Below are 14,049 nucleotides of genomic sequence, written 5' to 3'. Positions count from 1 at the left end.
CATCTATGAAAGACCTACAGTTTACAGCTTACATCATACTTCACAATGAAGACCACATTTCTTCTAAGACTAGAAATGAGCCAAGAATATCTGCTCTCACCACTTTGCTCAACAGGGTACTAGAGATTATAGTCAGTGCATAAGAAATGAAAGTATCTGGTTTAGAAAGAAGGAAATTAGACCACTGTTATTCACAGAGACATCATCTGTATAGAAAATTCTGTAGAATCCACCAAAAAAAAAAAAAAAAAAAAAAAAAAAAAAAGCCATGAGAATAAGTGAATATAGCAAAGTTGTAGGATACAGGTCAATTCACAAAAATCATTTGTATTTCTATAAACTAGTAATAAGTAATTAGAATTTAATTTAAATAATGTAACATTTATGACAGCATAGAAAATGAAATACTTAGGAATAAATCTGACAAAAGATATATGAGACCTACACACTGAAAAGTATATAGCATTACTGAAATAAATTAAATATGACCTAAGTGCATGGAGCTATATATTGTGTTCATGGTTCTGGTGACTCAATGTCGTTAAGATGCCAATTTTCCCCAAATCTACAGCTCCAACCCAATCACCATCAGTAGCCTATCAGGTTTTCAAAAGCCTAACAAGTGGATTTTAATATTTTTATAGAAATACAAAGGACCAGAATAGCCAAAATAATTCTGAAATAGAACACAGTTTAAGGGCTTCTAGTACCTGATTTCAAGAAGAGAGTGGTCCACCTTACACCAGCCAGAATGGCCATCATCCAAAAGTCTACAAACAAGAAGTGCTGGAGAGGGTGTGGAGAAAAAGGAACCCTAGTACACTGTTGGTGGGATTGTAAATTGGTGCAACCACTGTGGAAAACAGTATAGAGATTCCTCAGAAAACTAAACATAGAACTACCATTTGATCTAGCAATCCCACTTCTGGGACATCTATCCAGAGAAAACCACAACTCGCAAAGACACATGTACTCCGATGTTCATTGCAGCACTATTTGCAATAGCCAAGACATGGAAACAACCTAAATGTCCATCGACAGAGGAGTGGATCAAGAAGATGTGGTACATACACACAATGGAATATTACTCAGCCATTAAAAGGAATGAAATACCAGCATTTTTAGCAACATGGATAGACCTAGAAATTATCATGCTAAGTGAAGTCAGCCATAGAATGAGACACCAACATCAAATGCTTTCACTGACATGTGGAATCTGAAAAAAGGACAGACTGAACTTGTTTGCAGAACAGATGCTGACTCACAGACATTGAAACACTTTTGGTCTCCAGAAGAGACAGTTTGGGGGGTGGGGGGATGTGCTTGGGTTATGAGATGGAAATCCTGTGAAACTGGATTGTGATGATCATTATACAACTACATATGTGATAAATTCATTTGAGTAATTAAAAAAAAAGAAAAATACGGAGAAAAAAAAGAAGAGCTGTGGGAGTGGGGAGGAGGGAGGGATTACAAGGATCATGAAGAAACTTTCTGGACGAGGGCTAGATATGTTTATTCTCTTGATTTGATGATGGTCTCACAGGTATATACATACATCCAAGCTCACCAAATTGCTGGCTTCATGCATGCATAGCTTACTATATGTCAATTATGCCTCAAGAAAGGTGAAAAATCTCAGTCCTCAGGTCCAGTTTTTGGAGGTATCATATTATCAGCTCCATTTAGCAGATATGCAAACTGAGCCTTAGACTGACTAAGTGACCTAAGCCTGGTCACACAGATAATACCTAATCCTCCTCAGTCCAGAGCCCAGAAGGAAATGCTCTTCTCCCTGCCTCTCATTCATTCAACAAGTACCGACAAGTACCGGTCCTATAACGTGCCACCGTGGTTGGAGTAAGGGACACAGCAGGGACAAAACGTCCTTCCTTTGGAGGGGCTGACACTCTGCTGGGCCCAGGGCCCTTCTAAGCTTCCTTATTGCATTGCTGACTTGTCTCACGAGGGGAGAAATAGCTTGCTGAGTTTCTGCCTTGTGCCAGGCTATCTGCCTATATGATCTCCTTTAAGCATCACAACACCATGAGATGGGCATCCTGTCCATGCTGCAGATGAGGAAACGGGCTCCGGGAGGTGCGGAAACTTGCCAGGCGCACGCAGCTGGAGAGCAGCAGAGCCAGGTTCCACACGCAGATCTCCCTGCCTCCGAAGGGTGAGCCTCCCAACACCCCAAACTGCCTGTGATCAGAATCAGGCCGTTGCTCCTGCAGCAAGAGTCTAAACAAAGCCCATTTTCCTCACAAAGTCACAACCAGGCGCCAAGCCCCCGGGGATAAAAGCAGCTGTTCACCAAAGGTTCTGTTTTGTGTTATTAATTTATTTAAAATGTCATACCCACACTCAAGAAGGAAGAAAATAATGAGTCTGGAAATTGCAAAGTGTTGGCTTCATCGGATCAAATGTGCTGCTGGCCTATGTCTGCGGTCAGATCTGACTCCCAGCCGGCTCTCCCCACCCTTCAAGCAGGCCTTTTTTGGGGAGCCCAGAGAGGGACTCCAGCCTCTGTCTCCATCATGAATGGAGCTGGGGGAAAGCCCTTTTCCACTTTGTTTCGATTGTGACACCAGATCATTGCAATGGGTAGAGCAATTACTAGGAAACGAGAAGCAAATAACAAATGCAAACTCAGAGCAGTGACAAAGGAGAGAGACAGCTGCTCAGGTACTGGAAAGCCCTGTGCCAGAGCCGTCCTCCCCAGGCCGTGGCCCCACTCCGAGGGCACCTGGACCGCCGCCCCCCCACTACCCGATTCAGGTTTGTTTTTCTTACAGAGAGAGCCAGTGTAGTGTTTACGTCAAGAGGATGCAATGGGATCTTACTGTTATTATTTTTATTACTACACCCTAATATATTCAGCAAATAACATCAAGCACTGGGTAGATGGCAGGACACAGTGAATTGTACTGGATGATCCCTGTGGCCATAGAGTTTATAATCCAGGTGGGAGACAGATTGGAAACACTAATTATTGCCTTTTCAGCCATGACATTTGCACACAATGGAGGTCTGCTGCTGGCCCATCCCTTGGAACCTTGGCTGCCTGGGAGAGGAGACAAGTCTACCTCCTAGGAGCAGGACGAAACGCAGTCAGGCTTTAGCTTTAGAAAGACATCTCCCAAGGCAGAGAGGAGGTTGGGGGCAGGATTGGATGTGGGGAGATGGGATCAGAGGAGGCGGCAGTGACTTGGGCTGGGCTGGGGCAGGGGCGGGAAACGGTCTGAGAAAACAGCATGTGACCTGAAAGAGGGGTTTTAATGATGTCAGCGAAACCAGTCTCCTCTTTACAAATAACTGCCTTGCTGGCAACACTCTTCCCTCCTCCCGAAGCCAAACGCTGTGATTCCAAGGAGCAGCGAAGACACACAGGGTTTGTCCGACTTCCAACACTGACCTCTGCTTTCTGGAATGCCCGCTTCTTCAGAGCAAGCGAACGGCATCCAGACAAAAGGCCAGAGGGTCAGGTTCCTGAACCCACAAGTAGTGTTTTCCTGAACTGCAACGTGTCATGTGCCTGCCCAGAGGAAACTGTATGTCAGCGGGGAGTCTTCCACTCCTGCAGGTCAGTTCTCTGCAGACCAGCAGAGGCTAGTCCAGCCATAGCCCAAGGTCTCAAGCCCTGATTCAGGGAAGGATGAAACCCAGTCTCCCTAGAGTGAGTGCCCCCCGCTACCTCTGCTCAGGGACAAGAGTTCTATCTGGGGAGTTCCCGTTGTGGCTCAGAGGGTTAGGGACCAGACATTGTCCCTATGAGGAGGCAGGTTTGATCCCTGACCTCGCTCAGTGGGTTAAGGGTCTGGTGTTGCCGAAGATGCAGCTTGGATCTGGTGTTGCTGTGGATGTGCCGAATCAGCTGTGGCCCTGATTCGACCCCTGGCCTGGGAACTTCTGTATGCCACATGTGCAACAATAAAAAGGAAAAAGAAAAAAAAAAAAGAGTTCTAACTGGATATGGCCTCCATTGTCCCACAACATTTGTTAACGCACCTCCCACCTCCTCATTCTTTTCCCTTTAAATCCCGGGTTCCCTCCAGAGCCCCAGTGAGGAAGGGGTCGGGACAGAGGACGTGTGCCCACCCAACACCCCTGGCCTGCCTTCCACTGACACTCAGCACCAGGCCTGTGCCTTGAACCCAGGTGGCAGATGCTGGTGACACTCTGGTCCCTTCCCTCATAATGCTCTCAGTCTAGGCCCGCAACTGTCTTCTGGGGAGCCCCAAGCCATTTCTGGACACTTCCATGTCCCCCCCACATTGCCATCAGCTCCCGACCCCAGGATGCTCTCTCACGTTCCACTCTAGCTCACAGTCTCCTCCCACTCTCCTGCCGTCATCTCCGGGCACGTCGGTAAACTGGGTCACACCTCAGCCTCCCCCCAGAAAGGCTTCCATGCCCCCCCCACCACAGCTACCCAAAGGCATAGCCCTCGCCCTCGAAAGCGTGGTTGCTAGAGCGACCCCGCCTCTGACCCTGAACTAGGAAATCCTTCGCCCACATGACCTCCTGGCCTCCCTCCCCTGGACGAAACGCTGCCGACCACGCGGCCTGACTTCCAGGACACCGGGCTGCCTGGGCCTCCTGCATCCAGGGCCACTGCCTCTGCCTCCTTCCCTGCTACCTGCTCTTCCTTCTGCTCCCCAATGGCACAGCGCACCCCTCTTCTCCTGGGTCTTCTTGGTTCAGCTCTCATGGCAGCCCCCTGACGGGTCTAAGGCCGGGCCCCTTCTCTCCATTGCCACCGCCCTTGCCTCCCACAGGCTGCTGCGCACCCCCCAGCCAGTCTGCTGCCTGCAATTGGCAATTCAAACCAACATTCTAAAGTACAAATCCATCCAGGACACTCCCCTTTTGCAACCTCTCCGTGAATCCCCAAGGCTAACAAGCTAGAGCTCTGCCTCCTGCCCACCCCACCCACCACCTTCTCCTTGATGCCCCAGATACTCTGGTCCACTGTGTGTTTACAAGTCTGCCTGTCGCTCTCTCGGAATTGTGTCCACGTCCCCCACCCCCGCCCCTGTCTCCGCAACAGGCAGCACCACAGACTGATGAATGAGCGAATGAGCGAAGGTCAGTCTCACTACCGGGCTATCTGGCAGCCGGGCTGCGGCAGTGTCGGCAGAGGCAGCAAGAAGATGGAAAAAACACAGGCACGTGGAGAATCTTTCCACCTCCTGAATGCAGTACCACTGCAGTTTATGTCCATCACACTTGGGCCTGCTGGACACCCATCCACATGCCTCTGTGACCCTGCTCACCCTCGGCTGCCAGTTGGCAAGAGAATGACCCACTGGCCTCTGGTGAGCCTTGGCATACCCACATCCCCAGCAACGATGCCCTGAGGAGCACAGACCCAGGAGAACAGCAGGCTCGACTTCTCTTCTCCCCAGATGCCACAACCACAGGTCACGTTAAACTTGACAAAATACATTATCCGCCTCTTCGGTGAGTCATGCACTCTGCCTGACATGCCCGTCCCCATTCCCATTCTGTTTCCCAAGTCGCATATCAGATACAATCCCTTACGGCCTTCAAGGCTCAGCGCCAGAGTCCCAACTCCAAGGGCAGAGCGAGTCTACCCCCGCCTGCACTCGAGGGCGCCATGGTGTAACCTAGACCTCAGTCTCCCCCATCCCGGGGACCAGATGTGACTCAGGTCGGAAGGGTGCCAAGCACAGTGCTCTTAGCCAACCCGCTACTCCTCCGGGCCTCTGCTCCCTCGCAGGCATCACTGCGTGTTCTCTGGAGCATGGTGCTCATGTGAGCAACGCACAGGACCTGCTCAAACCAGGTACGGGTGAGAAATCGCAGCCACATGCTCCCGGGAACTTGCCACACGCAGGCACTGTGCGGGGGTCTCACACACCCACTGTTGGGTAAAAACCATGGTTTCCCTCCTTTTACACACGCGAACATTGAAGCGTAAAGAGAATGAGTAATTTGTCCAAAGTCCAAGCCAGGAAGGGTGAAGCTGGGACTCCTTCCCAGCCTTGCCAGACTGAGTCCGTGCTCGGTGGGCCCGGCAGCCGGGCTTGGATAGAACCGGGCTGAGGAAAGCACAGAGCGTGCGCGTTTTCAGCACATTCTAAGAACAGCAGTTCCCCCGCGATGCTGCTCCACATTAAAACTAATGACAAAAACAGCTCTGACATTCCAACCGGGCTCTGAGAAACTGCTGGGCCTTCCATTCCACAGCCCCGGGGGGTGGGCAGGGTGACATGCAGATTGTAGGGAAGGCTCGGGGGGACAAAATGCCACCCTGAAGATGTACCCTCTTACAGGCTGCTGCCACCAGGACCCCTCGGAAAGGCCTCCTCCGCAACACAGCCCTCTCCCCGAGCCCTGGCAGCCAGGACTCCCCCCAGGCCTGCAACCCAATCCCCCGCGGTGGTGATGGGGTTCTAGGCCACAGCGGGTACGTCAAACACAGCTGTGAGCTATTACGCTACGACGTTGTATCTGTCGTAACGGGCCAACTTTTGATAAAATTGGTCACTTGTTGGAGTCACCAGGGAACAGGGCCATGACGGTTCCATGTTTGCAAACTTCCATTTTCCTTGCTCTCTGCCAATCCTGAACTCACTGTCTGCCTGGCTTCCTCTAAGTCTTGGGCCAATGCTCTTGCGGTCCCCCCTGCAGAAACTCGCTGAAGCCACATTCTACCCTCGGTTATCAACAGCGTTTGGAAATCTGAATCTTCAAAGACTGAGCTCACCAGGCAAAAGCCTTGCTCTGGGGGAAGTGGTTATACCGCAAAGCAGGCACCCCAGCAATCACGTTCCCCCTCCTTGGCTGTGTGTCTGAACGTGGCCAGAGGACGCTCTGCTACAGCACTTCTCCTCTCACTCCCTCCCACTCCACCCATTCAAACATCCACTGTGCATCTAGCACGTTCCAGGCACTGGGATTCCACCAGGATGCAGCCCTCCAGAACCCAGTGAACCGAACCGCCTCTGCCCAGGTGCTGCCAAGGACGATGGGGGGAAGCCAGGGAGGGAGGCCCATCTGGGTGCGGGAGGGGTAGGAGGGAGAGAAGAGAGGAAGAAAAGGGACTAAAGACAAACAGAAGTGCCGAGAAGTGTTCAACTTTAACACGTCACCTGCTGGTTCACTGTACTACTGATGTTATCATTTTAAAACTCCTTTATACATATGATGAGATAATACAAAAAGGTAATTATTCATTGTTGCCAGGAACCAAAAGTGTCAGTGTAAAAGAGAACACGCAAAAACCAAGGGAGTTAAGTTAACAATCCTGGATGCCAGATCTGAACAGGAAAGATCAACACTGCTTTGGTCGTGTTTCCAGCTGATCATGTGCTATCACAAACATCCCTGAAACCTCAGGCTCACAGCAACAACATTTAGTTCATAGGTCAGTCGAGGGACTGCAGTTCAGCCGATCTCTGCTGGGGTCACCTGGGTGGAGTCAAGCTAAGCTGGAATTCAGGCTCTGGGTTGGGGTCAGGTCGTCTTTAACGTCCTCACTTGGGGAGTCAGACTAAATGTGCAGGAGCTACGGGTCCCTCGTGGAGGGGCACGAGTGCCAAGAGGGCTGGGGGGAGCTTCGCGCCCCTCACCAGCTCAGTCCCTTGGCAGCATCATGGGTGCCCAGGTCACAGAACCGAGCCCAAAGTCCATGCACTTCCCCCCACCCACAGGGGAGACATGACAAGGATGAAGGCGAAGGAAGAACTGGGGAAGAAACACCACCACCTACTCCATCATGAACTCATGACTTTTCCTTTTGAAAATTAAGTATTCCCTAGCCCTGGCCACCAAAAAGGCCTAACAGCAAGAGCAATCCGGGCGCAGTGAACATCTTCTCATGCAGACTGTGGTTTCTCAGTATCATTCTCCACTAAAAGAAACCAGGACCTCTGAAGGAATGCCCGATTCCAGGTCTTCAGCAGGAAATTGGTATATCTTGCTGTATCAAAAAGAAAGGAAGTTATCAAAAAATAATGGGATCATGTTCAAAGGCTATAGGAGAGGATATGAAAGGAATCCCATTGTTTAAAAACAGGATAATTTTATGCATCAAAAAGAATAGCAACTGGAGTTCCTGTCATGGCTCAGTGGTTAGCGAATCTGACTAGGAACCATGAGGTTGCAGGTTCGATCCCTGGCCTTGCTCAGTGGGTTGAGGATCCGGTGTTGCTGTGAGCTGTGGTGTAGGTTGCCGACGCATCTTGGACCCCGTGTTGCTGTGGCTCTGGCGTAGGCCGGTGGCTATGGCTCCGATTAGATCCCTAGCCCGGGAACCTCCATGTGCTGCGGGACTGGCCCAAGAAATGGCAAAAAAGACAAGAAAAAAAAGAAAAGAATAGCGACTGTAATGGACTGAAACAGACCCCCAGGCCCACGCTATCCCTGTGGAATCCGAATCTCCAAGGATAAAGCCTAGGTAACTGGATTTTTATGGAGCTCCTCCACTGACTCTGGCACATAGCCAGGACTGAAAAGCACCAGCCCACAGGTTTCCTGATCTTCTGGGCGTCCAGACCACTCGCTGTGCCCGTCTTGCTCTCAGATGCTGGCCTCTGCTTCCTGGAAAGTCTCGACTACATCAAACTTACAAGTATCCCGTGCTCATGTGCTTCCAGCTCTGGGGTGGTCCAGCCATAATGTGGCAGGCATCACCGAGGGGAAAAATTCCAGTGTTCAGTCTAACGACAATAACAATAGCAAGAAAGCTGGGAGAGCTCCCAGCGTGCTTCTTTTAACCACAGTTTTGACAATGACCATCAGGAACAAACTCTTCTGCTTTTAGCTAGCATATCATAGATCTAAGACCTAAAAGTCTCGGGTTTCTCTAGGTACCTGGAAGCAACCCAGCCTCAACCCTCACTCTGCATCAGAATCACCTGGGAAACCTCTACAAAGTGGGGCTGACAGGGTTCCGAACTCTGACCCAGAGGCTCAGATCCCATGGTTTAGGGTGGAGTCTGGGCACCAGTCTTTCAAAGGCCCAGGTGATTCTGGTGCAGCCCCAACTGAGAACCATGGCTCCAAGCTCCTCTTGAAACAAACTAGCTCCACCTTAACACCTTGTCATGACTTGAAACAAGATATGCCCTGGACGAGGCCCCTCCCACATGCAGTGAGTGCCCTCTGCCCTGTGGGAAGTCTCGGTCTGCCCTTAGCTGTGCCTCTGAAGAATTCCCCACCCTTCCCTCCTGCAATCAGCCGGAGCTGCCATCCCCGCCTCCCTGGGCTCCGAGCGGGCCAGGCTGCCCACCTTGCTCAGGAGAAAGATCCGTACAGCTAAACTGGGCTAAACTGCTCCAGACCAAAGCTAAGCGGAGAACAGGAGCAGAACTAGGTTCTGCCGAGAACTAGGCAACCATCACACAAATACTCCCCCAGCAGGCTCCAAGAGGTAGTGCGTTGGTTGAGGCTTTTTTTGTTGTTGTTTGGTTGGTTGGTTTTGGTTTTGTTTTTTTAATTAGAAAGAACAAGTAATGCCACATTAGAAGAAAACAGAAAAAAACTGGAAGTCATCCAGTGCGAAAAAGCTAGCACAGCTCTGCCCCTCAAAGCTAATGAACACAATACACGCGACTGCCACATCTTCACGTGGAGTGCTGAGCAAAGCTAGCACTACTAGTTTTCCCCTGATGACGCCTGCTCTCAGAAGGCCTGGATCCTTTGAATGGATTTCAAGAAAATACACTGTTTTTTCAACATCTTAACAGCCACCACACTGTAAGAAGAATGCATCACGCTAAGGGTGTTCTGGAATTCACATCATGAATTTCATGGACCCCCCCCCCGCCCACACCCCTCTTCTCTGAAGTCTGCACCCCACTCACAAGGCTGGACCGCCTTTGCTGTGCTCACTCGTCTTGGCCACATAGTCCTGGCCTGAGTTCTGAACCAGCGCAGGACACGGGACTCAGTGGGGATGGACTTGCTTGCTGGTCCCAGTCTGGAAGGTAGCTTCCTGGGCGTCACATAAATGTGGGCCCTTCAGGGAGGCTGGGTTGGACCACAGAGGTAGACAGAACAGAGGCAGGGGAGAGAGGAGAGGGAAGAGCAGAGGCAAGGAGAGGGGCAGAGGAACAGCCTGCATTCTGCGTGGTTCTTCGGGATGCCCCAACTCCGTGCCCACAGATTCTAAAAGGGCCCTTTTTACCATGAGATACCACCTCACACCAGTCAGAATGGCCATCATTCATAAGTCCACACATAACAAATGCTGGAGAGGGTGTGGAGAAAAGGGAATCCTCCTGCACTGTTGGTGGGAATGTAAGCTGGTACAACCACTATGGAGAACAGTATGGAGGTACCTTAGAAAACCAAACATAGAACTACCATATGACCCAGCAATCCCACTCTTGGGCATATATCTGGACAAAACTTTCCTTGAAAAAGACACATGCACCCTCATGTTCACTGCAGCACTATTTACAATAGCCAAGACATGGAAACAACCTAAACGTCCAGCGACAGATGATTGGATTAAGACAATGTGATATACACACACAATGGAATACTACTCAGCCGTTAAAAACGAACAAAATAATGCCATTCGCAGCAACATGGATGGAACTAGAGAATCTCACACTAAGTGAAGTCCAAAGGAGAAAGACAAATACCATATGATCTTATTTATACCTGGAATCTAATATATGGCACAAATGAACCTTCCCACAGAAAAGAAACTCATGGACTTGGAGAACAGACTGGTGGTTGCCAAGCGGGAGGGGGAGGGAGAGGGATGGACTGGGAACTTGGGGTTGATAGATGCAGACTATTGCCTTTGGAGTGGATAAGCAATGAGATCCTGCTGTGTAGCACTGGGAACTATGTCTAGTCACTTATGATGGAGCAGGATAATGTGCGAAAAAAGAATGTGTACATGTATGTGTGACTGGGTCACCCTGCTGTACAGTAGAAAATTGACAGAACACTGTAAACCAGCTATAATGGGAAAAAATAAAAATCATTACATTAAAAAATAAGTAAATAAGTAAAAGGGCCCTTTTAGCCTTGTAACAAATTCTTCTTCTGCCTATTCAGCTACTTGAAATGGCTTTCTATTACTTGCTAACAACAACAACAATAAAAAAGAACCCTAAGGAAAATAACTTTACAGCCTCGTTATCAGCTGCTAAACATTTCCAGGAATTTTTTTCCCAAAACCCAAATCAATTTTTTTCTCTTTATTGAATATGCTGTTTCTAAAAATGTATGTATGCTTTTCATGTAAATATGTGCCTTGCTGTGGCAACTGGCTTCAAAATTAGAAAGAAGGCAACCACCAGAATTTGGGATCAACAGAAAGAAAGCTCTGGAAAATGTTCCCTTTCATCTCAGCCGCCACAGTGAGCATTCCTTTTCCTCCGTGTGGCCAGGCCTGACTCAGGTGTGCAGGTCATGGGCACCAACCGCCCCCAGCCCTGCCAGAGGGGGCCAGATGCAGTGACTTTCTCTCTAGAACCCAAGCACCTGGCTCAAAGAGTGAACACCTTCGAGAATGGAAAATTCCTGGATGTTCTCCTTAGAAGGGGCTTAAATCCACCGCATGCATTTACAGAGGCTTCTAGAGAGAAACCAGGATACTGAGTCACTCTGGTGGCCAACTAAACCCTCCCCTCCCAGGCACAGCGTAGCAGCACAGGGTAAAGGATGAGGTACAGACCTCCGGCTGGATGGCTTTAAACACAGGGATGTCCATCAATGTGATCTGGCTCTGCAACAAAAGAGAACCGGGGTTAGAAAATGCTGGAAATCAAAGATAGGGTCATGTGGCTTTGAAACTATATGGAGCAACAACACATTCTTACAAATTTTACTTCCCCCCTTGGAATAAAAATCAAAATAGAGTAAAAAATGGGGCAGATGTTGCAAATGCCTCGCCCATTCCTTCCCTCTTCATAAATCTCTATCCTCCCTTCTTTCATGAATGTAAGGTGAACTTCCAATTTAGGAATTGATAACAGTCATTTAGAGGGTGGGACCGGGAGTAAGGGGAACACTTTTAGTTTGGATATCTTTGTTCTATTTGAGTTTGTGTTTCAAGCCTGAATTGCTTTCACAATTTAAAAAATTTGTAGACACAGTATTAAAAATTACAATGCTAAACAGAGACACTATCTGTTACTCTAAATTTAAATTTTTTTAAATTGTGACTTATAGAAAGTGTGTATTTCTTCTGAGGTCTAAGCCTTCTCTAAATTATATGGTAGAATGCTATTCAAGATGCACCCACAGACCAGTGTTGGACTACGAAGTGCTTATTCCACTAGCCCACAATGAGATAACTACAGAATTTGAGAGCAAGCATTTGGAAACTTTTATAGTGATCCTCATGACATTTTTATTGCATATTTAAAAATGTCAGTCCTTAACAGATTGGAAATGAAAAAGCTGGTCCTTTATCACAGCTAGCTTGAGAAGCACTAATTTTGTTAATACAGAAAACACACATCCAGTTAAAACGCTATTGCCATGACTAGAAGCTCATTAAGTGACAGTAAGACAAGGTCCCATTGCTGGCAATTTTGCAGGCCAATGCGTGGTCAAGGCTGACTTCACATGACCTACCTATCTCCATATGTCACAAAGGAAACCAGGTAACAGCTAATAGCTGCCTCTGTGACAGGCCAGCAAAAGGAGAGCTGAGAGCCTCTAGATGCCCAATAAAGAGAGAAGACACCTGTCCACTATACACAATAGCCTCTAGGAGGACACGACACAGTGAGCAGATGTGGGCTCTGGAATCTACAAGATTGGGCATGTGTCTGGACACCATTACTTAACAAAAATATTCTCTTTGACATGTGACTTTAACCTCTCCCAGGTTCAGGTGCCACATCTAGAAAACTGTGACAATAAACCCTATCTTATAGGATCTTGTGAGAATTCAAGACAAGAGGTGCAGAACACCTGGCACCTAGCAGATGCTCTCTCTATATGCACGTGTGTGTGTGTGTATGTGTTCCTGCACACACACTTACCTTTGGGTATGTATACAGGGGCCAGGTATTCTGTACCTCTTGTCTTAAACTTTCACAAAGACCATATATATGTTTACATATTTATATCTCTATGTCTATCTAACATAATTTTTTTGGCAACAGGGAAGTCACATAGATGGGCTCATGTATTGGTGTGTGAACTTATGGTTCCTGCCCAATGCATGAGCTAGTAAGTAAGGGGCTATTAATTTGTTTGAATATCCATGCTTCAAAGTTGCTCTAAAAAATACTTAAAGGATTCAATGCAATCCCTATCAAATTACCAAGGACATTTTTCACAGAACTAGAACAAAATATTTTAAAGTTTGTTTAGAAGCACAAAAGACCCAGAATAGCCAAAGCCATCCTGAGAAAGAAATATGGAGTTGGAGGAACCAGGCTCCCTGACTTCAGACTGTACTACAAAGCTATAGTCATCAAAACCATACTGGCACAAAAACAGAAACAGAGATCAGTGGAACAGGCTAGAAAGCCTGGAATTAAATCCATGCACCTACAGTCAACTCATCTATGACAAAGGAGGCAAGAATATACAATGGAGAAAAGACAGCCCCTTCAATAAGAGGTGCTGGGAAAACTGGACTGCTACATGTAAAAGAATGAAATTAGAACACTTCCTAACACCATACCCAAAAATAAATTTGCTGGGGTTGTGGGATGGAAATCCTATAAAACTGGATTGTGATGATCACTGTACAACTATAAGTGTAATAAATTCATTGAGAAAAGAAAACGGATTAAAGACCTAAATATAAGACTGGATACTATAAAACTCTTAAACACTCTAACACTCTCTGACTAAACCACAGCAATATCTTCTTAGATCCACCTCCTACATTAATGACAAGAAAACCAAAAATAAACAAATGGGACTTAATTAAAAGTTTTTGCAGAGCAAAGGAAACCCTAAACAAAACGAAAAGACAACTCACAGAATGGGAGAGAATACTTGCAAATGAAATGACTGACAAGGGATTAATCTCCAAAATATATAAACACCTCCTACAGCTTAATATCAAAAAACAAACAACCCCATCAAAAAATG

At 47.8% G+C, this 14,049-nt stretch overlaps 1 protein-coding gene across 21 annotated transcripts in view; it reads right to left on the bottom strand.

Moving 5' to 3' along the window:
* Positions 1–14,049, bottom strand: part of RALGPS1 (Ral GEF with PH domain and SH3 binding motif 1) — a 333,379-nt gene that overhangs the window by 213,771 nt on the left and 105,559 nt on the right. For all 21 annotated transcript variants that reach the window (XR_002337608.1, XR_002337607.1, XM_021069060.1 and 18 more), the window contains exon 4: positions 11,666–11,716. Coding sequence is in view for 19 of the 21 variants with exons in the window: in XM_021069060.1 (XP_020924719.1) it covers positions 11,666–11,716 (51 nt within the window). In the remaining 2 variants the exon portion in view is untranslated. The remainder of the gene's footprint in view (positions 1–11,665; positions 11,717–14,049) is intronic.

The sequence above is a fragment of the Sus scrofa genome, chromosome 1 (assembly GCF_000003025.6).
Source record: "Sus scrofa isolate TJ Tabasco breed Duroc chromosome 1, Sscrofa11.1, whole genome shotgun sequence".
Classification (NCBI taxonomy): Eukaryota; Metazoa; Chordata; class Mammalia; order Artiodactyla; family Suidae; genus Sus; species Sus scrofa.
This window is presented reverse-complemented; position numbering and strand designations above follow the sequence as displayed.